This window comes from Talpa occidentalis, unplaced genomic scaffold (genome assembly GCF_014898055.3).
Source record: "Talpa occidentalis isolate TD23 unplaced genomic scaffold, MPIMG_talOcc4v2.1 talOcc4.13, whole genome shotgun sequence".
In the NCBI taxonomy this organism is placed as follows: Eukaryota; Metazoa; Chordata; class Mammalia; order Eulipotyphla; family Talpidae; genus Talpa; species Talpa occidentalis.
In genome coordinates, this window is record NW_023601322.1 from 82,005,207 (window position 1) to 82,030,867 (window position 25,661).

A 25,661-nucleotide genomic window follows, 5' to 3' on the forward strand; every position below is an offset into this window, starting at 1 on the left:
TGTCACAGGAAAGTGGGCAGTTGTAAAATTAACATTAAGGACGAATTTTATTTCAAGGAAAAAAGTCTAAAAAAGTTGAACTTCTTTGCCTCAAGCAACCTAATAGAGTAACATATTTACAGGCGCTAAAAAGAACTCATTCTAAAATCCTTAAATTTCACCATTTTGCTTTTTAAAAGTTTTTTTATAAAGATTTATTTATTATGCATACAAGAGCTGGGGTACAGGCCAGAAGTGCGGGGGATGAGAGGATTCACCAGAGACAGAGTGGGGAGCAGAACAGGTGACTGACTGAAATACACTGCTGAGGGGAGCAGCGGGCAAGACAGGAAAGGTCTGCTGCGCCATGTGGGTCGCTTCCTGGCCACTGGGGATAAACTCTGGGGATTGAACTCGTGCTTCAGAACAGCTTCACAGGCTGCGTCTTAACCCTTGTGACACCAGGGAGGCCAAATTTCACCATTTTGAAATAAAGTGACCAAATGCAGTTACCATTTCATAAATTTCTTTTCCATGCTTGTTACCTTAAAGTACAAAATTTGTTTTTCTTACTTCCTATGAATTATGTAATTTACAACTAAAATTTCAAACAAATTAATAACATATTTAAATTTTAAAGCATAGGGCCTCCCTGGTGGCGCAGGCTCAACGGTTGAGCACAGCGCTGTGAAGCTGTCCACAGCCTCTGCAGCGCAGGTTCGATCCCCACTGGCCGGGCAGACCTCTCCTGTCTAGCCCGCTGCTCCCCTCAGCAGTGTATTTCAGTCAGCCTGCTCTGTTCCCTGCTCTGTCTCTGAAGAATCCTCTCACCCTTCCGCACAGCTGACCTGTACCCCAGTTCTTGTATAAATAATAAATCTTTTTAAAAAAATTAAACTTTAAAGCCTAGCTAGATGTTAGAAAACAGAATCAAGAAAACAAAAAGACACTCACTTTCAAGGTTTCAAAGATCATTGCTATGCAATTAAGTTACTCCAGTCTTCTACACAATTTCTCTACCATGTGTATATTTCATTTACAAATACTATCATCTGTATTTCAGGTATCTATTCACATAGTTCTGTTTATTATATTTATTCCTCTTTTTACACACACTCCATGAGGGTAGAGACTAGAATTACACAGCCTGGTTAAGTGTTATCACAATAAATTCCTGACAGACTCAACTCTTCATCAGCACTTTTGACAATCTGATGTTATCTTCACCAGAGTAATGTATCCTTAAATGAAATTATAATTCCTTCCCCTCAGAATTACCTAAGAGAAGGAAGTATTATATATGTTTGTGTTTTAATCTGCTGTACCATCAATTTCCTCCATTATTTCTTTCCTTCTGAATGAGGTTTTTAACCTCAGATTTGAATAAAACAAACTTAAAAATAGCATCCAATTCAACAACCTACTTGCCATTCAAATCTGTCCCTCAGGTTCCAAGCACATTAATATTCCTAAGTGATTATGTTACCGCCATGTAAACTTTTCATAGTTCTCAACTACTTACATAATAAATTTCAAACCATTTGCAATCTCACTACATAGCAAACCTCTAACACCCTCTATTTAGCCACTTGAATTACTTATTTTCCCCAGAATATGGATTAAACCTTAAGAATATGGACCGGGGGGCTCCCTGGTGGAGCAAGCATTAAGTCTCAGGACTGTAAAGCTATCGGCAGCCTCTGCAGCACAAGTTGGATCCCAAGCCAGGGAGTTAACCCACATGGCACAGCAGACCTCTCCTGTCTCTCCCACTGCTCCCCCTCAGCAGTATATTTCAGGCAATCAATCTGTTCTGCTCCCCACTCAGTCTCTGGTGAATCCTCTCACTCCTCACACCTCTGGCCTATACCCCAGCTCTTATATGCATAAATAACTTTTTAAAAAATCTTTAAAAAAAAGAGAATATGGATCATTGCCACTTTACCGTTTTTAAGTTTCATTCTACACTTTAAGGTCTCTCTTACACATTACCTCCTCAAAAAGCTTTTATTAGTCAACAGAAACATTTCCTGTTTATCTACTACTTGTCAGGAACAGTGACACAACAAAATTGGAACCCCTACCATCCCCATCATTGAAACATTTAAATCCCCACTTAACCTTGTTGAGAGTTTCTTGGAAATTGCAATTTGAAACCAAATGATATGAAACAAAACCAGTTTTACATATTTCAATTGATACAAAAAAGAGCCAAGTATCTTTGGCATATTTATGGTCTCAAAAACATAACCAAGCTTCTAAATAAAGATCCAAAACATTTCAAATATTATACAGTAATTTTTACTCATCAATTTCACTTCCAGCCCACTTACTCCAGTTCAGGGCTGCCTCCCCCTGAGTGCTCAGAGACCCTACTCCTTCATAGCAGGGTGCACTCACATACACACCTCACACACACCCAGACTGGCACAACTCAGATGCCAGTAAAATCACATACGAATCAGGGGTGTGGGATGAAATCTGAATACCTGAATTAAAACCCCGCAGACATGGGGAGAATGCGCAAACTCCACAGAGTCAGTGGCTTTGGGTAGGATTGATTTTGATTTTTTTTTTTTTTTCCATCAACAGTACAAGGAAAAGGTGCAGATGATGTTAGTAGGCCTGCTGTACTTTCAGTAAATGGTTTGTTCTCAGATCATATAATCCGTCTATCTGTAGGAGTTTTCTTCCCCACTGGCAATTTTCTGTCCTCAAAGTTTTCATACACCTTGTTGGGTTTGCATTGCTATTATCTAAACAGTATGGCAGAAAGTATATATTCAAGTATTTAGGGAAGTCAACCAAGTTTGAGCTCTTTCAGCATTGGGTTAAATTGTGGAAAAAGAATTCTAAGACCCGTGAGCCTCCCATCTGAAAATTTCATTTAAAATGCTCTATAAATTCTATCCACAAGACAGTGCTGGGGAAACTATGGTATTCATCTTAACTTCAGCAGACACTCAGATGTGCCACATGCAAAAGAATGAAGTCAATCTCATCACATCCATCTACAAAACTGAACTCAAAACGAATGAAAGACCTAAAAGTGCCGAAATGATGAAACACAAACATAAAAATCATGACGTTGGTCTTGGCAGAGGATTCTCAGGTATGAAACCGAAAATGTTTAAGTAAAACAAACAGAACATCATAAAAATTTAAAAAATTTGAGCTTACAAGGACACCATGGAGAACCAAAAAGACAATCCACAGAATGGAAGAAAATATTTGCAAATACATACATGACAAGGAACTTGTGTCTGGCATATATAAAGAATTTGTATAAATCAACATGAAAGGAAAATCCAGTAATAAATGAGCTGAGCAGAAATTGAAATTTCATCAGAAAAGTTATCTGCAACCAATGTACATAAAAAAGATGTGATACCATCGGTGATCAGGAAAATGCACTCAAAACCACTTCACATCCTTTAGGATGGACAGAACAAAAAAGCTAAATAATAATAAGTGTTGGTGTGGATGTGGATAATCGTTACCCTCACACTGGGTGGGAATGGAAAATGCTGTTGTCACTTGAGGAACCAGTTTGGAAATTCTCCAAATGATTATACCAGAGTTACTGTATGACCGAGCAATTCTATCTGTACACAAACATTTATAGCAGCATCATTCATAGAAGGCAAAAAGTGGAAACAACCCAAATGACCATCAACTGATGAAAGGGTAAATAAGATTTGGTATAGTCATTCAATGAAGTATTATTTGGGCTTAACAAGGGATGAAAGACAGATTTTGAAGACATTATGCTAATTGAAATTCAGTTAACAGTAGGCTACAAATTGTATGACTGCATTCATATAAAATCCAGAATAGGAAAGTCTGTAAGATAAAGAAAGTAAATTAATGGTTGCTTATGTCTCAGGTTAAAGGGGTTTAGGGAATGGGGAGAGAAGGAGTAAAGGGCATGGGGTTTCTTTTTGAGGTGATGAAAATATACTAAAACTGTGGTGATGCTCGCATACATCTGTGAATATAATAAAACCATTTAATTGTACAAAGAAATGGGTGAACTATATGGTATGTGAATTACACCTTGATAAAGCTTTTAAAAAGAAAAGTAGGCGTATAATAGAAATTTCCAGACTTAATTTTTGTAAAAGGTGCTGTCTTACTACCCCCATGCTGCTTTAGGGCAAGCATCTTTAAGCAAAGGGTTTTATCATGTAAGAAAAAAAGCAGCATTTACAAACATTAAAGTTTTGCTTCTCGGGTACCAAAAAATGATTTTACCTGATTCTCCCCCCTTTTCATTAATTTCCCTGTGACAGCCTCTATGACAGCCTCTCACCATTTCATTTCCTAATCGTAAAAGAAACATACAACAGAGTATGTCACTTTATGTAACTATTCTAAATTTTGAAAGGAACGCACTTAACTATTGGGTTAAAATATACTCATAAACCTACATGTACACTAAGTTGTAGAGTCATTACTAGTTTAATAATTATGTCACTGAAGTTGTCTATACTTTGATTTTCTCTGAAATGGATTTCAATTGATTGCCCTACTAAATATCCACAAAAGAAAAAATCTTTATATAAATAATGTAATAAACTAATTTTTAGAATTTAAAGATTAATTTATGTCTTACTTTCAATTTATAGCTCAGGTAATAATTATTCAAAAATATGTGCTCTGCATCAGCATCGCTTGAGGCCTTGCAAATCATTGCTTTTTGTGGACCAGAAGCAAATTCATCAGGAAAGCTAAAAATGCAGACTACTGGTCTAATCCCAGCCCTAGAGAATCATTATGCACTTTAGCAAGATCCCTAGGTTACAATTATAAAGAATGGAAAACACTGATCTAGAACACTTAATCAACATATAGATTGATGTGTGTTGAAGACATACGCATCTTAAATAAGAATCCTCTGGTTTTTCCAGCACACTGAAGTGTGAGAAGCATAGTTTAAAATAAAAGCTTAAAAGAACGTTCCTTTAGAGCAGTTTTGGTATACTAAGAAACACTGCTATAGATTTTTCCTCAAAAAGTTTGAAAAGCAAAACATTCTGAGTTCACAAGTCTCAAAATATATCACCGTCTTAAAATAACTTGTAATTGTCTATGAAACAAAGGGTTTAGATGATCAACTTATTTCCAGCTTTCATAATGCACAAGATGAATTTATTCATAATCAAACTTCTGCAGACTTTTACTGGAAAAAGACAAGCATATTTTAAAAAGGTCTCTGCCACATGAGAAAAAGATTACAGCTCATTTTACTCAATTCTCAAAGACTCTAATGAACACCAAACAATGCTTAGAGTTCATAGTTTTCTAGTTTATACTAAGTTAATTAAGTTTGTCTTGATTCTTTTGATGAAAAACTTTTGTAACTCACAAAAAGAATACCGGTTTTAGGATCCCGCACAGAAACTCACTTTTAACACAGGTGAAGGCAGCTGCATAGAGCTGAAAAGACACTAGCTAAAAACGTAATTTTTTTTTGCAAGATAATTTTTACTAGTCCTTAGGAAATGCTGGGTTTTGACAATCTGGCAGGCATTCACTAAATGCAAATGTCTGAGATTTTATGGTGAACAAAAACACGACTGAGGCATTTTACCCCTAGCCCCAGAAGTATATACCCCGAGGGGAAGTGGAGTTTGGCCAGTAACCTGCACATACACTTAGCAAAATGTGGTCAGGGCTGAAAACGGTTCCCGGAAGTTCCCAGTGTCAGGTATTCCATTTCAGATAATGGATGTTTTAATTTCCAGTTGATTCGGTGCGTGGTTGAACACGACAAGAAAACTCACGAAAAAGCAGCTTATGAGAAGAGAAGTACAGCCCAAGATAAGCGACCTGCTGGCAAACCTGCTTCCGTTTCAACCCCCATACACACACTTAAAATTGGGCTATGAGGAGCGTGTGCAAAGCAATTCAAACAAGAACTGGATGGATCTGGGAGGCCCAATACTGTTAAGTTCATCGAGGGAGTTTCCTTTGACAAAAACAGGAACATTCAACTTCAGACATCGCTGACCATGCGAGAAAAGAGGAAAAGGGAGTGAGGCGCTTTCATTTCTCCCCTGGTAACTTAGAAAAACACACAGCGCAGTTCCCTGAACTCTCCCTCCCTTCAACTTTGTATTTTACAAACACCGGGACCCTTTGAAGGTCCAGAACTAGAAAAGCCCAACAAGCCCAGCCGAATGCATTAATCCCTCGAGCAGTCTCCACCAGAAGCACCTCTGCCCAGGGGAGCCAGCAGCGCAGGCAGGGGCCCCGGGGACCAGGGCCCCCGCGCGCTCCCCGCACACCCCGGCTGCCCCTGGGTCGCTCTCCCCGCCAGGGCACACCCTCCCCGGGGAAGGGAGAGCCAGCGCCGCTCCGGAGGGACTGCGGAGGTCGCCGGGGAGCGCAGTGAGGCTCACTGAGACTCAGGGTAAACCCTCCACGGAGCTGGAAAACGGGGCGCAGGTGACCCCGAGGAAGGCCAGCGGAGCGGGCCAGCGCGCTGCGATGCTCTGTGCGCTCCGGCCCCTGAGAGGAGGTCGGGCCCCGCCGCCGCGCGGGCCCCGGCGGAGGCCCAGCCGCCCACACGGAGCTCGACCCCACTGACAGGTCCGGGGGTGCAGGCGCTGTCACAGGTGTCGCCCCGACCTGGCCCGGCCAAGCCGGGGGGCGGGGAGGCAACAGTCGGGCAGGGAAGAGGCACCTAAAGGTGAGGCGCGCGGCAGTGGCGGGGCGCGGCGCCCACGGCGACGCGGGCTCACCTCTAGGGTGGAGACGGTGCTGGTGAAGAGGTCCTCCCCGTCCTCCAGCTCCTCAAAGTCGGTGGGCTTCCCGTCCCCCAGAGGAGGAGGTTCCCTCTCGGCCGCCATCTTCGCTCGCCCGGACGACTGCGCGAGCGGGGCCTCGCGGACCGGTCACGTGAGCACGCACAGCCCGGCCGCCGCGCCGGCGGCCCCGCCCCTCCGGCCCCCGCGCGCGCGGCCCCGCCCCGTAGGCGCAAGGCCCCGCCCCCGCCTCGTGACGCGCCTGTCCGGACGCGCCGCGCGCGGCCCCGCCCCCTCGTCTCCTGCCCCTTCCCCGTCTGGCGCGGGAGACCGTCCCCTCCCCCCGCCCCCACTCCTGTCCGCTGCCAGGTTGCTGTCCTGGAGGAGACTCCTGGACTTTTCTCACCTCAGCAAGACGAGGCCAGGCGATGAACGGTTGGGAAGTCACCTTTAGGAAGTGGCAGAGCCCAAGCTCTCCCCAGTCTTCGGGCTTGGAGTCTACACAGCCTGGAAGAAAGACTGAGGGCCGGCGGAGACCTCTTCAGTACGTCCCTCTGCGCTGCCCAGCACAGAGCAGCCACAAGCCACGTGTGAGCCCCAAGCAAAGGAAACTCAGTGGCTATGTTAGGGAGAAATGATGTCCTGAGCTAATCCCATACAGGCTTTGTGGACTCCACCCCCACTCCAGACTAAAGCCATCAGGACATTGGGAAAGACAAATCCCATCACCACCAAAGGGAAGGTGGCTGGGACCTTAGGGTGGAGTTGGGCAGCCAGGTTGGGTATAAAAACCAAACACGTGGGCCTTGGGGGGTCTCGCTGTCACTTGCCTCCTGGCTTCAGGGCTCCTGGCTGGCAGCCAGCTCTCAGAGCGCCATTTGGGATTCCTGATCGGCGGATCCGGTGGGACACATTTAAAACTTTGTCTCCCACTTTTCTCCCTGAGCTGTACATTTCCTCATTTCCCCTTTCCTTGTAAATAAACCTTTTATTAACCTTTTGCGTGTGCCTGCAGTAGAGCATTGATAAGTCCTTTTAAGCGCGCAGGTGAGGACCCACAGTCAGGCACCCCGTTTTGTATTGGGGTTGCTCTACGACAGCTAGTGGTGTTATAGGGCAGGGAGAGGGGCAGCCCAGACCCCGCAAACCTGCCTGCTCTAAATAGGTTCATCCTCCGTATCACACACACATATGAAACTTTAATGGGAAGGAACTTTAATACAATTAGGAAACAAGACAACAAAGGCAAAGAATCTAGTTTCTAAATCAAGCACCCAAAGTGACCCGTCCCCTCGTGGGTAAAAGTCCATCCAAATGGGACTGGCCCAGAGCAAGGCCCCAAAGCCTGCCGCAAGTCTAAAGCATCTTCCAGTGGGGCCCCCCAGAAAAGGGTCAGAAACAACCAAACAAGTCTGGAGGGAAAAGAGCAAAATCAAAAGCAAGACAAAAGCCGCCATTGTCACCTCCCCACGGGTCTCACCCACATCTGTGTCACCCTGTCCACGACCAAAAGGCAAGCGCAGTTTCTTCATGTGTGTCTCAGCTCCATGTGCCTCCTCCAGGTCTCCTGGCTCTCCATCCTGCTTCCTTCCTTCCTCAGTCTCCTCTCCAGCTTCTTCTCTCTCTCCTCAGCTCCACTATCTGTTGGGTGGAGCAGGAAATCCGGAACCTCCCCCTTTCCTGGGGACCACCCTGTTACAGTGGGACTAGGGAACTGAATTTTCCATCTTATTTAATTTAAACTACCTTAAATCTCAATAACCACATGTGGCCAGAGTCTACCTACTGGACCAGTGTAGCTGTCAATTTAAAAGAGGGGTGGGGGAACTCAATAATTTGAGATTTATTACAATTTGATCATGAGTCACATATTTTTCCTCAATAAAGCAAAGGTCAAAAGAAGCTAGCAAAGTGAATGACAATTAGGAAAGAGAGCTCATAACACTTCCAGCTTCAATTTTCCTTATCAGTAAAATGGGAGTATTACCAATCCTCCAGGTACTTCACTGCACAGGACCATTAATTGTCAAAGGAGAACATATGTGCAAGTATTCTGAAAACTAAAGACTGCTGCTATACCACTACAAGAGGTGTATTCGTGAAAAGATGAAGTCATTGTAAATAGCGACCTATTGTAATTCTGCTAGAGAAAGGAAGCTTCACAGGGATTCTTTATAAATTAAGTAAAAACTTTTGACCCACATTTACCTGGGGATTAGTACTGGCTTTGTGCAAAATTTATCAGCACTTCTGGAATTATTAGTTTTTTTTTTTTTTAAGAATTATTTATTTATACATACAAGAAGTGGGGTACTGACCAGAGTTGTGAGGGGTGAGAGAATTCACCAGAGACAGAGTGGGGAACAGAACAGGCAGACTGACTGAAATACACTGCTGAGGGAGCAGCGGGTGAGGCAGGAAAGGTCTGCTGCGCCATGTGGGTCATCTCCCTGGACAGGGATCGAACTCATGCTGCAGTGGCTGCGGTGAGCTTCACAGGTTGCGTCTTAACCCCTTGCGCCACCAGGGAGGCCCTGGAATTACTAGTTTTCTTTAAGTGCATTGGAGCAGAAGGTTTTACCGGTTGCTAGCATTTCTCCTGCCCCTAAATTTCTATGATTATTATAAATTATAACCCAATTTTAGTTCAAACCAGGAGAAATTTAAGCGAGTAAACCAAGGTTCAAATGTTGCTTAGGTGAGCTTGATGCCCAGGCCAGTTGTCACTACCATCCCACTACCAATGCTTTCTCGAGTCACTACTGTCTGCCTCTCTGGAAGAGTCAGCTGTCAAGGTCACACTAGCTGACCTGCGTTCCACCCTCTGTGAACAGTGTGCAGCCTGTCACTGATCAAAAACTTTCAGTTCTTTTTGAAAGCTCACAGCCTGAGTGGCTGTGATTCTCCTCTGTTATCTTTACTTTTCACCTGTGTCTCTGTGCAATGCTTACTGCTTTTATTGCCATGCTGTGTCATTTATATTCCTGGCTAATCATTTTTAGTGGGTAATGGAATTACTGGAAATACAAGTCCAGAGGGTCATAAGAGAGAATCACATCAAAAGTGCCTTTAAAGAATGCAGTTTAATTACCTCTCATGCAGGGTCGTGAAGTCTCAGGAGATGATCTAGGAATTGCAGGCTCTTTCTGTTTATTTTGCCCTCCTTAGGATGGAATCTTCTTCAAGGCTCTAGTTGGCTCACCACCACAACCACATTCCAACTGCCAGAAAGGAGTCAAAGAAATGGAAATAGCTTTAAAAACACAGTAAGTTTCGCACCCCCAAGTCTTTCCAAGTGCCTTTGATCAGCTCATTACTTACGAGAACATTCTTGATGAGACTAGGAAATGCAACTGTTATTCCATTCCCTCAAAATCAGGAACTCATACTCTAGAAGAACCGGAGACGATTGTAGGGAATCACAGTCTCTGTTCTAGCATCCTTTCACTCTTTCTGTGTTAGAACACCTAGTTTTTCTTCCAGGTAACTATTCCTTCCCACCTTTAGCTGAAAGTCTCCAACAACTCAGGAAGTCATGTGTCTGCATAGACTTCCTTAGCCCTGGTGATTGCTGGGAAGTCAGAATTGGCTGCATCTGACTTCAGCAAAGACTCAACAGCTCTGAGTGTCTTTCTTTCCCTATTCAACCTAAATTTTAAGAACAGAATTGTCTTGCTATTTTTCTCACCTCTTTTTGTTGGTCCTTTGCTTTTCTGATTTACCTTTTCGGAGTTCCCTAATTTTATCCAGACTACTAAAGCTTTTAAAAAATAAACCCAGGGCCTCTCAGGTGGCTCAGGTGGTTGACCGCAGTGCTGTGAAGCTGTCCACAGCCTCTGCAGTGCCAGTTGGATCCCTGTCGGCCTTGGAACAACCCATTTGGCGAGCAGACCTCTCCTGTCTCGCCCGCTGCTCCCCTCAGCAGTGTATTTCAGTCAGTCTGCCTGTTCGGTTCCCTGCTCTGTCTCCAGTGAATCCTCTTACCTTCCCGCTTATCTGGCCTGTACCTCGGTTCTTGTATAAATAAAATAAATCTTAATAAATAAATAAATAAATAAACCCAACCTCAACTGAAGATCCTCTAAGGCCATTATCTCCAACCCCAACTCCAGATGGTCCCGATACCATTACTTGTCTCTTTTCCATAACCCTTGAGTACTCTTCCAGGAGGTCTAAAAATTCACTTTCTTCAAATATCCTACTTCCTTTCCTCCTCATTCAATGCTGCATGAGTCTTTTAGCCTTAAAGTACAAATGAAATTCTCTTTTTTCTGTGCGCTCATCATTGCCCTGTGTGTTTTAATAGCACTATACTATACTGTTGTAACAGTATAATCTCCATAAAAAGGGGAGGCTCCAGGTTTCCTGACCCACTAATGAAGGGTGAAACTGGGGGTGAGAAGCTGAAGAAGACTCCAGGAGGCATGTAGAGCAGAGAGACATGTGAAGAAGGGCCACTTGCTTTTTGAATTTGGACTTTCATCAGAGACTAGAAGGACATGGAAGGAAATACATGGGATCGAAACACACAGAGACAATTGGAAGACATGTGGGCGAGAGACCCATGGGGAAGCTGACAATGGCAGCTGTTACTTTGATTTGTACTTTGTGCACCTTTCACCACAGACTTGCCTGGCACCTTCTGCCCCTTTTCTATGGTTCCCTGCCAGAAGGTGCCTTAGACTTGGGGCAAGATTATGGGTCTCAGAAGCCCTCCTTCGGAACAATCCCATTTGGATGGGCATTTACCCATGGCGGGGCCTGAAATGTGTAACTTTGGGTTTTTCTCTGGGAAACTATTATCCTGTTATTATTCTCTTTTCTCTCTGTGCACACTATTAAAGTTCTTTCACACTAACAGCATGCTTTGTCTTTACGAGGTGGATGGCAGAACACATTTAGAGCTTGCAGGTTTGGGGACCAAGGTGCCACTCAATCTGTCTGCTAACATTTTGATCCTTGTTACTTTTCTATTCCCCTTAATAGACTTGAGGGTCACTGAGTTCGGGGGCTAATTCTTATTTGACTTTGGATCCTTCATAGCCCTGTATTAGTTATCTATTGCCATAAAACATATTACACCAAACTTAGCAACTTAAAAGCACAGGTGGATCAGAAATTTAGGTGCAGGGTCTCCCTAGTGGCGCAAGGGGTTAAGATGCAAACTGTGAAGCTATCAGCAGCCACTGCAGCATAAGTTCGATCCCTGGGCAGGGAGCTACCCACATGGCACAGCAGATCTCTCCTGACTTGCCCACTGCTTCCCTCAGTAGTGTATTTCAGTCGATCTGCCTGTTCTGCTCCCCACTGTCTCTGGTGAATCTTTTCACCCTGCACACTTCTGGCCTGTACCCCAGTTCTTGTATGCATAAATAAATAAATCTTTAAAAAAAAAAAAAAAGAAATTCAGGTGCAGCTTAGCTGAGTGCCTGAGTCAGGATCTCTCATGAGACTGCAGTAAGGTGTCCACTGCTGAGCAACAGCCAACTCAAGACTCAGCCAGGAGTACAATCTGCTCCAAGCTTTCACACGTGGCCAACGACAGGCTATAAAGCCTTGCTGGCTGTTGGATGGAGAGGTGAGTTGCTTGCCACGAAAGCCTCTCCAGAAGGCTTCTCACACAGTATTTCAGCTTGCTCCCCTCAGTGACAATTCTCAGAAAGAGAGAGTGAGGCAGCAAAGAGAGGACAAAAGAAGGTGAGCAGGACAGAAGCCAAAGTCTTCTTGTAACCTAATCTCAGAAGAGGTATCTCAGTTTTGTTGTATTCTGTTCATTAGAAGCTCACACTCAAGAGGAGGAGTAAAACAAGGGTGTGAATAACAGGAGGCAGGGAGCTTGGGGGACATTTAGAGGTTGCCACAAACCCCCACAGTGTTTAGTACTCAAAGGAACAGATACTCTATTGATACCTTCAATGAATAAGTGAATGAATAGATAATACTCAGCAGAGACTAAGTGAAAAATAAAGATTTGGTAATTGCATGAGAGGGTCCAGTTAATCTGGAACGCTTAACCCTAGCGATCATTTAAAAAGCAGACAAAGAAAGAGGTGACAAAAACCCCCACAAAACCAACAAAAAAACAAAACTGAAAAGCAGCAGACAGGAGATAGAAACAAATCTAGAAGAGAAGTTGACGATCAAAGATTTGTAAAAGGACAAAGAAAATGAGTGTTTGGCTATATTAATGTGATAACTGAAAAGGGTAAATAATGAGTCTAGAAGAATGAATACAGCAAATTGCCATGGTTAATTTTATGTGTTGACTTCTCTGGGTCATGGTGCCCAGCTATTTGGTCTGAATTCTTGTGGCTGTTTCCTTGAATGTGTTTTTTGGATGATATCAACACTTAAGTTAGTGGACTTTGAGTACAGCAGATTGCCTCTGTAACATGGATGGATCTCATCACAGCAACTGAATGCCTTCAGAGAACAAAGACTGACCTCCCCTATGGAAGAAGGAATTCTGCCAGCAGTCTTTCAATTTGAAATTCAACTCTTCCCTGAGTCTCCAGCCTGCTGGCCTACCTCATGAGAATTTGGGCTCACCAGGTCTCCAAAATATCATAAGCCAACCCCTAAAAATAAATTCATTTTTCTTCCCCCTACTATCCCAGACAAATACACAAGAGTACATTATCATTTCAAGGAACATAAATGTAATGAATAACAGAATGGGTGAGTAATTTGCTGAGGACATGAGTTTATTTGTGTATGTTTATTTTAATGATAGGAACCTGGTCATTTGATAGAGAAAGAGATAAAAAGAGAGCAAAGGGTTGAAAATACAATAAAGAGAGATATAATCAGAAGGGATGAGCTCTGAAAGGCAGGAATGGGATAAAGAGCAAGCACAGGAACTTGCCTTTAAAAAGAGAAGATATACTATCCCCCCCCACCACCCCCCAGACTGGAGAAAGGGAAGTTAGGACTTCGAGATTGTGCATAACAAACAATGTCATTGACAACCACCATTTGTCATTTCTCATTCCTCTGCAAGTCAGCAAGCAGTACTACTAGACTAAATTTGGAAAATCTTGTCTTCAGGCTTGTTCATACATCTGTGCTCTGCTGAGGGGTGACTGGGAACCAGCTGGACAAGGCTGGCCTTGGCTAGGACAATTCAATTCTTTTCATGTGCTCTCATCCTCCCTAACTGGGCTTCTTTTCAAGGCTTTGCTCCAAAAAAAGAAGGTGGAACTACACCAGTACTTTTTCAAGCCTTCACAAAAGAATGTCACATGGCCAAGCCCAGGGTCAGAATGGGACAGGATTACAACACTGCAGATAAAGGGTGTGGAAAAGAGAGGCCATTAATTTGAACCATTAGAGCAATGAGGATGGAAGCATTTATAGACTTGTTTGTAAGTAGAGAGGCAGGAAATGGAAAAAGGCCACACCAAAGAGTATTTTTCCCCCCATGGGCTCAGAAGGCTTAATTAGTAAGAGAAAAGAGGCCACTATCAGTACAGATAGCATGAGGAAATTGAAGGGTATTTTCAGTAAATCATGTGACAATTTGGAGAGGGACTGGTAAATAGTACGGGAAGCCTAAATTAAATGGGAATCTTGTTTTGGGTGGCAATAACCCTTGCATTTGTGTGATTTTCTCTAATAGTCTAGCACTGATGGTTGGACTTACTCAGGGTTAGACATTTTCAGGCTAGTTTGGTGGAAGGTGATGGGGTTCTCGGAGTTTGGAGTGCGGGGTCCTTGGGTTCACTCTGGGAAAGTTGTCGCCAGAGCTCCCCTTTCAGAGGCATGCAGCGAGTTTCCCGGCGAGTTTCTCCACGAGACAGAGAGGTTCATTATATTTAAAGAGCAGGTTTATTAGAAAAGACATAGGACAGTAAAAGACACTTGCATAGACACAAGTGGGCAGGAAGAGTTGCCCAGAAGGGACAGGTTTGCTGAGAGAGGCCAGCATGGCTGCAGGCGGGCGGCCTTGAGGAGAGCAACCTCCGCTGAGGGAGGCCAGTGAGGAGAAGTCCCAGCTGGTATAGCTCACGGGCGGGCAGGAAGCTGGTGCCCTGCAGAGGGAGAGAGTTGGTGACAGTGTGAGGGGGAAAGGATGTCCTGAGTTAGTAACTCCATGCAGGCTTTGTGGACTCCACCCTCACTCCAGACCAAAGCCATCAAGACACTGGAAATGACAAATCCCATCATCACCAAAGGGAGGGTTGCTGGGACCTGAGGGTGGAATTAAGCTGCCAGGGTTGGTATAAAACCAGACACGTGGGCCTTGGGTCTCTCTCTTGGCGTCAAGGCTCTTGGCTCGCTGCCAGCTCTCAGCGTGCCATTGGGATTCCGGAGGCTGAACGGGTAGGGCCCATTTAAGACTTTATCTCCCTCTTTTCTCCCTGAGTTGTACATTTCCTCATTTTCCCTTCCCTTGTAAATAAACCTTTGATTAACCTTTTGTGTGCACCTGCAGTGGAGTATTAATAAGTCCCTTTTAAGGGCGTGGGTGAGGCCCCACAGTCAGGCAACCCGTTTTATATCAGGGTAACAAAAGGAAGCACCTGCATAGTCACAGGTGGCAGAAAGACTGCTGCCCCATTGTGGGGGCAGCTTTAGGTTTTATCGTCTTCAGGGAGGGGCTCATCTTTGTGGGTGGATGGTTTGTGCTCCTGACACTCCCTATCGCAGTCTGATAGTTTCTGGGTGTTGCACCTCCTGATCTGGGCATTGATGCCTAAGGGTCTTGGTTTCTATAACTGGGTTAATGGCTTATGGTAATCCCCTGTGCCCCTACCTCCTTGTGTGAGTTAGGTTCTTGACCTTGTATCTCCTTTCCAGTTTTTCTAGTCTTATCTTGCATCAGAGGGACCAAGGGGCTAAGGATTTTGAGGACCCTACAATAGGGAGGAGTGACCAAAAATCAGTGGCTTCCAAGGAGGAACAGCAGGTGGCATTTATTTCAATGAAGAATTTTTTTTTTTTTGAAGAATTTTTTTTTTCAAGAGTATTATTAAAAAGCAACACTTTAGGGCCTCCCCAGTGGCGCAGTGGTTGAGCGCTGGGTTGCGAAGCTGCCCGCGGCCTCTGCGGCGCCGGTTCGATCCCCGGCTGCTTCCCGGCCACCGAAGGAGGGTCCCGCATGGCGCGCAGACCTCTCCTGCCGCCCACTGCTCCCCTCAGCAGTGTACTTCGGTCCTTCTGCCTGCTCTGCTCCCCGCTCTGGCTCTGGTGAATTCTCTCACCCTCCTGCGCTTCTGACTGTACCCAGTGCATGTGTAAACAAAACAAACAAACAAAGAAAGAAAGAAATAAAGAAAACATGCCTCTATAAAAAAAAAAAAGTTACATTAAAAAAAAAAAAGCAACACTTTAGGGCCTCCCTGGTGGTGCAACGGGTTAAGGCGCAACCTATGAAGCTATCCACAGCCACTGAAGCACAAGCCAAAGAGATACCCACATGGCACAGCAGACCTCTCCTGTCTCGCCCGCTGCTCCCCTCACCAGGGTATTTCAGTCATTCAGCCTGTTCTGTTCCCCACTCTGTCTCTGGTGAATCCTTTCACCCCCCCACACCTCTTGCCTGTACCCCAGTTCTTGTGTGCATAAATAAATAAATCTTTAGGTAAATACCTAGGAGTGGAATTGCTGGATGATATGGAAGCTCCATCATTAGCAGATTGAGGAATCTCCACACAGCTTTCCATAGTGGTTGGACCAGTTTGCACTCCCACCAGCAGTGCAGGAGAGTTCCTTTTTCTCCACATCCTCACCAACATTTGTTGTTGCTAGTTTTTTTAATATGTGCCATTCTCAGTGGTGTAAGATTACCATTGTAGTTTTGATTTGCATTTCCCTGATTACAAGTGATGTTGAACATTTTTTCATATGCCTGTTGGCCATTTGCATTTCTTCTTTGGAGAAGTTTCTTTTTAGCTCTTCTGCCCATTTTTTGACTGGGTTATTTATTTTGATTTTGTTGAGTCTCATCAGCTCTTTGTAGATTTTTGTGATCAGTCCTTTATCGTTAGTGTTGTGTGCAAAAATTTTCTCCCAATACCCAAAGGACACAGAAACATTAAATTAAAAGGGCACCTGCACCCCTTTGTTTATAGCAGCACTATTTACAATAGGTAAGCTATGGAAACAACCCAAATGCCCCAAAATATGTGACTGGATCAAGAAGATGTGGTACATATACACAATGGAATATTACTCAGTAATCAAAAAAGATAAACTCATGCGATTTGCAGCAACATAGATGGAACTAGAAGGGATCATGCTCAGCAAAATAAGCCAGAAAGAAAAAGAAAAGTACCGGATGGTCACACTCATAGCAGGAATTTAGAAAACCTAAATAAGGGACTAGGAAAAAGACTAATTATAATAAAGTAAAAATCAAAATCAACAAGCAGCTATAAACCAGAGACACACTACAAGTGGGGGAGAAGGGAGTAGGATCAAAACAAGGGGGGTGGGAATTGTATGGTGACTATAACTAAGATGAAAATGCATACATTGTGCAAGAATAAAAAATGATGTAAAAAATATATAAAATTTTAAAAATCATTGGAAAGATGTAAATAAATAAATCTTTTTTAAAAAAGTAACAGTTTAAAGTAATATTAAGAACACAACACAAGATATCTCTTTGTTGAAAAGTCACATAACATTTCTGAGCAAAGGGTATAATAACTATTCCTGGGTCAGAACCTCTCTTATGAGTTTAACCATCAGGGCAGAGGGAGAATGAGAAAGTCCAGTTACTGATCAATGATGCAAAGTGGAGCTGCGGCTATGTCTGGAGCTGGGGCCAGCAGCCCTCTAGGGCAGAGTCTTACCAAAGGCTACCACTGGGGTGGCAGGGTATGGCCTGCTGCTGCTGAGGTCGGGCTCCCTATGGACAGGGTGGGTAGGGGGTTGAAGACCTTACATCTGGCCTGGCAACCTCTCTGCTGCAGCTCCAATGAAAAAGAGAGCAAGGAGCCTCCCTGATGGCGCAAAGGGAGCACAGCACTGTGAAGCTATCTACAGCCACTGCAGCACAAGTTCAATCCCTGGCCAGAGAGCTACCCACATGGCACAGCAGACCTCTCCTGACTCACCTGCTGCTCCCCTTAGCCGTGTATTTCAGTAAATTGGCATGTTCTGCTCCCCACTGTATCTCTGGTGAATCCTCTCAACAACCCCCTCACCCCCCAGCATCTTTGGCCTACACCCCAGCTCTTATATGCATAAATAAATAAATCTTTTTTTAAAAAATGAAGAGCCAGCCCACATGCATCACTCCCTATTAAAGGCTTCCCCAAAATGGCTGCTCAGCTCCACTCCCTTCCCAGCAGTCCCGTCACTCAGGACACCAGGGGCCAAGTTCCTATCATAGAACTATAGACAGATGTCATCCACTCCACCTTAGGCTGTGTCTGGACATCACGGTGGAGTTTAGTGGAACAAACTGAGGATGTAAGAGCTGTGTTTACGTGGGAATTCAGGGTCTAGAAGGCACAGTAAAAACTGAAGATAGAAGTCAGCTATGGGTGGGAGGGTTAGAAGGTGAAGTGAACAGGTATAGGAGGCCTGAGAAAGAGACCTGATCCTTGAATATAGCTTCTGGAGAGTGGCATGACACAATGCAGGATGCATCTATGAACAAGTATGACTGAGTAAGATCTCTGCAATTACACTGGGAAAAATAATCATCTGAGTGCTTAGATGACTATGATGTGCTATTGTTAGTGAACATATTTAAGCTTCTTACTGCAAGATAATGAGGGACTTGACATTTGGTGAAGGGAGTCAGTCAGTCAAGCCTAGAATTCTCTTTCTCACAGGTTCTAAAAGCAAACAAACAAACACACACACACACAAAAACCCCTACCACTACCATAAGTGTCAGTGACCCCCTAATCAGTGACACTAGGGATGGCTGTGATGGTTATATAGCTCAGACCCCTGTGTCTCAGTCCCTTAATGGCAGCAGAGTCTGAAAGAATTAACCATACATTCAAAAGAATTGTCCTTGGGCCTCCCTGGTGGTGCAGGGGTTAAAAACAGCTATCACAAGCCACTGCAGCAAGAGTTCGATCCCCAGCCAGCCAGGCAGCAACCCACATGGTGCAGCAGACCTCTGCTGGCTCACCCGCTGCTCCTCTCAGCAGTGTATTTCTGTAGATCCGCATTTTCTGCTTCCCACTCTGACTCTGGCGAATCCTCTCACCCCCCACCTCTCTGGCCTATACTCTAGTTCTTGTATCATAAATGAACAAATTTTTTAAAAAAAGAATTAACTGTCCTTCATGTGTGCAAAGAGAGGCATACAGATCACAGTGACACTTCATAGAAACAAAATCTTTGGTCCTCCATTTTTTTCTCTGTCAACTGCTCGGTCTCTCTCACCCCAAACCCTGGGTCTCTGAGCCCTGAGTTTTTTGCTGCCCACCTGCTGCCTGTTTTCCTGGCCACAAATGCCACTGGGTCCACCACTCTAGGCACAGCTGGTTTCAGGCCTAGACAAGAATGGCCACACAGAGTCGTCACAAGAAGCACTCCATGCTCAGATAATGCTCTGCTGTCACTGTCTTGACATCCTTAATACTTTTGAGCATGGAGCCTCATTGTGATTTTGCATGAGGCCCTGCACATTTTATGGCTGAACCCAATGTTGTTGTGCCAGTTGTAAGAGCCTCAGGTGAACAGGAGTATGGGTGTTTCCTGTAGCTTGGGAGAAACCATCTCCCAAGAGTTGCTTGTGCTCCATTCTCATTGCTTCTCCCAAAAGGAACTGACTGGTCTCGGTGGCTTCACTCAGGGTTCTCATTCTTCTCGTTCTGGGAGCAGCTGCAGGGACTGTTTTAGACACAGCTTCATAATTTTTGTTCCTCTGGGTACTTTGTGGGTACTTTGGTGGTGGCATGGTAACATACATCTGAAGAGCTGTGAACACACCCCTAAATCATATACAGTGTTGTAAACCAACAGTTGCTCAATAAAAATAATATAATTAAAAAAAATAATTCTTACCTCATCACAGATACTCTCTGGATATTAAATCAAGTTCAGACATAAATCTTGACTTGTACAAGTGTATGGTTCACAAGACTAATGCATATGAAGAAAGACATAAAGAGATTTTTCAGTAAAGCAGAACACTGACAACTAAATAAGAAAGAGGATATTTGATTTTTTAAAGATTTATTTATTTATTTATACAATCACTGGGTACAGTAAGAAGTGCAGGAGGGTGAGAGAATTCACCAGAGCCAGAGCGGGGAACAGAACAGGCAGACTGACGAAGTACACTGCTGAGGGGAGCAGCGGGTGCAGCAGGAGAGGTCTGCGTGCCATATTTGATATTTTCAAGAGATGCATTCATGAATACAGAATTCTAGGGACAGGGTTTATTGTCTTGGGTGAACTGAAAGGTGGAGAGAAAATGATTAAAGATTGAGGATGGGCCTCCCTCGTGGCACAAGGGGTTAAGTCTCAGCACTGTGAAGCTATCCGCAGCCTCTGCAGCACGAATTCTATCTCTGGCCAGGGAGGTGACCAACATGGCACAGCAGACCTCTCCTGTCTTGCCTGCTGCTCCCCTCAGCAGTGTATTTCAGTACATCTGCCTGTTCTGGTTCCCACTCTTTCTCTGGTGAATCCTCTCAGCCACCGCATCTCTGGCCTGCACCCCAGCTCTTGAATACATAAATAAATAAATCTTACAAAAAAAAAAATGAGGAAAGACCTAAAGAATTAAGGTAAAGGGCTGGGGGTCAGGTAAAGAAACTGGACCAAAACCAACAGAAATAAAACAAAACTGAAAATTTGTCAGCAAAAACCTCTGCTTTTCGATTCTAGTCATGAACCCTGTCTCCTATATCTGAGGCTTTCCTGTTTCAATGAAAGATCATATCTTTTTGTCCTTCATCGCCCTTGACACAGTACCTTACACATTGCACTCCTCAATCAATACTTGTTTGATGGAAAATAAATCTCAAAAAGAAAAAAAGCTAATTCTTTTAGATCAAAAGAAGCAGACCGTCAGCCTATAAGTTTGACCCAGATGGGTTTCATTTGGCTCATATCACTTTTAAAACTATTTTAATCAACTAGCAATATATAAAAATCAGGAAATTTGACATGGAAATACAGATTTCTGGCTTTTCTTATAAAACACGAAAAGATATGGCCACAAATTGCCCAGACCTCTCTGCCCATGCGCTTTCCAGATCTCCTGCTGTCCTCTCAACATGAATGCAAACCCCCTCCTGATGGCGGAGACTCAATGGCAGTGAGCTTCTGTCCTATCCCACTACTCGTTAATTATAAGCAACAGATATTGGCAGCCATCACAGTAACTCAGTCTAAAGAAAACTTTTCCTCCTCCTTTACAGCGAGGGGTGACCATGTGATTAAATTCTGATCTGCCTATTTAATGTAAACAGAGTTTTTGTGTGTGAGCAACTTCTAGGCCATGTCTTCAAAAGGAGGAGACATAACTTTCCTTTCCACTTTCTCCAAAGCAGGATGGAATTCAAATGTAATTGCTGGTGTTCCTACACCCATTTTGGATCATAGAGTAAGTGTGGAATCTGTGTAGCAATAAAGTAGAGTTGGGACTAAGTCTCTGGCCCTCATAATCTGCCACATAAACTCAGGAGCCTACTGACAAGCTTATAAATCCAACACAAACAAATTTCTGTTCTTCTTTAAGCCACCACTGTTTGGGAATTCCTATCACGTACAGGAAAACCTAGTCCTAAGTAATGTAACTACAATTCATCTTTGATAAGCAGTATTAATTTTCTTTTTTTTTAATTTAAAAAAATTATTTATTTAAAATTTTTTTTAAAAAGATTTATTTATTTATGAATACAAAAGCTGGGGTGCAGGCCAGAGGTGTGGGAGGGTGAGAGGATTCACCAGAGACAGGGCAGGGAACAGAACAGGCAGACTGACTGAAATATACTGCTGAGGGGAGCAGTGGGTGAGATAGGAGAGGTCTGCTGCGCCATGTGGGTAGCTCCTTGGCCAAGGATCGAACTTGTGCTGCAGAGGCTGCAGAGTACTTCATAGTGTGGTGCTTAACCCCTTGCACCACCAGGGAGGCCCAGTGACATTTTTTTTAAAGATTATTTTTACATACAAGAACTGGGGTACAGGCCAGAGATGTGGGGGTTCAGAGGATTCACCAGAGACAGAGTGGGGAACAGAACAGGCAGACTGACTGAAATACATTGCTGAGGGGAGCCGTGGGTGAGACAGGAGAGGTCTGCTGTGCCATGTGGGTAGTTCCTTGGCCAGGGGTGGGGGGATCGAACTCATGCTGCAGAGGCTGTGGACAGCTTCATAGGTTGTATCTCAACCCCCTGCACCACCAGGGAGGCCCAGCAGTATTTATTATCCTTATCATTGCTGTTATTGGTAAAAGGCAACTATAAAGAATCATGATAAAGGCTGTTTGGGAGTGGGGGGTGGGTCCAGACTCCAGGAAAACAAGTATTCTACCTCTAGCAATGCTATGTGGTGGTGAAGCATGCAGACTCTGAGTTTCTGAATATCCCTATTTTTAGTTTTCTCTTCTACAAAATGAGAACAAGAATTGTAACTTTCATAATGGCTTCTTGGAAAGATTCGATGAAATCATGCACACAGCCAAACAGGAAACTTATTACCCAAATTCTAAGCAGGTGAGACATAATGGTGGCCTTTAAGTGGCAAGACATATGGCGCTAAAAAGGCACATTTCATTTTATGCTTATTCCTCTCTTCCCACATCAAGATGTATTAAAAAGGGTGGGAGTAAAGAGAAAAACTTTCATCAGGAAAACCCTCAGAATATTGTTATTTCAAACAAGCCTATATATGATCTATTTAAAGTGAAGACTAAAGAGGGAATCTCAGACTCTGTTTTTTTTTTTTTTATAAAGTGAATCAATCATAGACTGTTTTTATTATTTTTTTTAAAGATTTATTTATTTATTTATACAAGCACTGGGTACAGTCAGAAGCGCGGGAGGGTGAGAGAATTCACCAGAGCCAGAGCGGGGAACAGAACGGGCAGACTGACGAAGTACACTGCTGAGGGGAGCAGCGGGCGGCAGGAGAGGTCTGCGCGCCATGTGGGACCCTAACTGGCGGCCCGGGATTGAACTGGCGCTGCAGAGGCTGCGGGCAGCTTCGCAACCCAGCGCTCAACTGCTGCGCCACTGGGGAGGCTCCAGACTCTGTTTTTGTATTACACTTAAAGCATCCCCCAAAGCAGTGAATCTGATAATATTTGAATGGGGTTTATATTTTCTTTCAAAACATCATTATTAGACAAGTGAATTCTCCAAAGAGCCCTGAGCTGACCGAGAAAGTTAATTCTGCTGTTGGAGTGAGTTCAGGTTGGAATAGTTCTCATGAAATAAAAGGAACGTGCATGCAGAACATAAATATTTCTCCTTATATTAAGAGAATAACTTCCCCGTATTTGCATAATTTTTTTTGAAACCAATGTGCTATCAAGCTAGTATCAGAAGAAATTTCATTTGTTAGTTTTTATAAAATTAAAAAAAATTCCCTTTACCCAGTATCCTACCTTTTCCTAAAGTAATTTCCAGTAAAGCCTAAAACTTTAAAAATAACTTCAGTTAAAAGTAAATTTAGGATTTAGAAGAAATAACAAAGATGGTGCCATTTTAAGTAAGCAATTTAAAAATGTTTTATCTGGGCAAATAGAGTATAAATGGAAAACATTTGCATAGGCGGAAAAAGAATATTCTACAGAGTCAGTGTTATTTAGACAGAGTTAGATTGTGACAATTTTGTTCATTACTCAGTGTCCATAGTGAGAACATCTTACTCTTCAGTGTTTTTATATTAAAGTCATTATTTTACCAGTGAAGCAGTCTTTACCTATCATTCCTTTGTCCTCCACATTTAAAGGAATATTCTAATTAAACAAAAACCCAAGTCTTCTTTATATTTAATTATTATAGTTCCAGAATAAATAATGCAAATAGCCATAAAAATGATCTGAAAAACTATATTGTAATTGGTAGAGATTATACTAACATTTTTTTCCAATTGCTTCTTAAAACTCTATGAGGTGTGCCTGTGGGTTGGTTGGTTTATTTTTATCATAGTCAGTTTGGGAATTCCGTGAGAATTCCCTAGGAGATTCACTGAATGGGGCCAAAACCCTGCAGGTAATGCCAATTATAATGAGACTTTCAATCTGTGATGCCAGAATCTCAAAGTATTTGAATCTACAGCCTGTTGATATAAAACAGGCTGACGAAACTCTATTAAATCTAGCAGCGTAAATTTAGGTACCGGTGTTCTAGTTAAGATGCTTGAGTGCAACTGGCCTTTGGATACATATTGTTTTTTTTTTTTTTCTTTTTTAAAAAGATTTATCCATCTATTTATACAAGCACTGGGTACAGTCAGAAATGCGGGAGGGTGAGAGAATTCACCAGAGCCAGAGCGGGGAACAGAACATGCAGACTGACGAAATACACTGCTGAGGGGAGCAGCGGGTACGGCAGGAGAGGTCTGATGTGCCATGTGGGACCCTCGCCGGTGGCTGGGGATCGAACCAGCGCTGCAGAAGCTGTGGGCAGCTTCGCAGCCCAGTGCTCAACCGCTGCGCCACCAGGGGAGGCCCTGGATACATGTTCTCAAAAACTCAGAGAGATCTTTTCCCCTGACCATTCTTTCCTTGAACGGCTAGCTTCCTGCCCCTGTCAATCGGAGGGCTGTGTCCAGTGGCCCAGTGGAAGAGGACCCAAGTGGAAGAGGACTCCGTGGGACAGCACAGTGTAATAGAGAACACACCCAATTCATGCTGCCAGTGTCTCAGTTACCTGCTCATCCATGTTGACCTTGTTAACTGCGGCAAGGTCATACTCAGTTTCCCTGAAGACTTGTAGGCTCTATGAATGTCTCCAGCCACCCATCTCGTCCATTTGCCCAGACAAGTTACCTCTTGGCCAAAAATCACTCCTCCCCCATTTAGTCATAAGAGCACAGGGTGATGACAATTTATTTATACTTTTACCACATTCTGTGGGATTGGCTTTGTGTAAAAGTTGACTGTTGGATAACAGAGATTCTCAAACTCTAGTGTGCTCCAGGATCTCCTGGAGGACTGGACAAAATAGAGATTTCTGGGCTTTACCCCCAGCAATTTTGATTCAAATAGTCAGAGATAAGAATAGAATTTCCGGGCCTCCCCGGTGGCGCAGCGGTTGAGCGCTGGGTTGCGAAGCTGCCTGCAGCCTCTGCAGCGACGGTTCGATCCCCGGCTGCTCCCCGGCCACCGGAGGAGGGTCCCACATGGCACGCAGACCTCTCCTGCCACCCGCTGCTCCCCTCAGCAGTGTACTTCGGTCCTTCTGCCTGCTCTGCTCCCTGCTCTGGCTCTGGTGAATTCTCCCACCCTCCCACGCCTCTGACTGTACCCAGTGCTTGTATAAATAAATAAATAAATCTTAAAAAAAAAAAAAAAGAATAGAATTTCCTTTTCTGCAAAGGTCTCTTGGTACTGTTGCTTGGACAATCATACTTGGTACGCCCATACTTGGCTATGCTTCTGGAACTCAGTTCTTTAACCAACTGACATTCAATTTGATACCTTCCAGATCTTTGAGTATTTAAGTGTCATTTTGTTTGATGTGATAATATGCATTGTATGGATTCTTACCCTGCATTATTCAAATAAGTGCCCTGATAATGTTCAAAAACTAAAGCACAGAGCTGAGTTTATGTGTGGCGGGAGCAAACAGAAACCCCATGACTTCCCTCCTTCATTGGTTTCTCTTTTAGTTGCCTGCTTTCACTGTGACCTGAAACTTCTAGTCATTTTTTGGATAGAGTGTGTAACAGTATCGGTTTCCATACTGCTGTATTCATGTACAGTATTTTAAAATAATCCTACATCTATTAATGCTTCATACATTTAATAACTTTGCATTATTTTTGCGAGTTGTAGCACTT

At 43.6% G+C, this 25,661-nt stretch overlaps 1 protein-coding gene across 2 annotated transcripts in view; it reads right to left on the reverse strand.

The window, feature by feature from the left end:
* SNX2 (sorting nexin 2) overlaps positions 1-6,883 on the reverse strand; it is a 56,586-nt gene extending 49,703 nt beyond the window's left edge. For both annotated transcript variants that reach the window (XR_008551493.1, XM_037509459.2), the window contains exon 1: positions 6,726-6,883. Coding sequence is in view for 1 of the 2 variants with exons in the window: in XM_037509459.2 (XP_037365356.1) it covers positions 6,726-6,833 (108 nt within the window). In the remaining variant the exon portion in view is untranslated. The remainder of the gene's footprint in view (positions 1-6,725) is intronic.
* Positions 6,884-25,661: the final 18,778 nt, after the last annotated feature.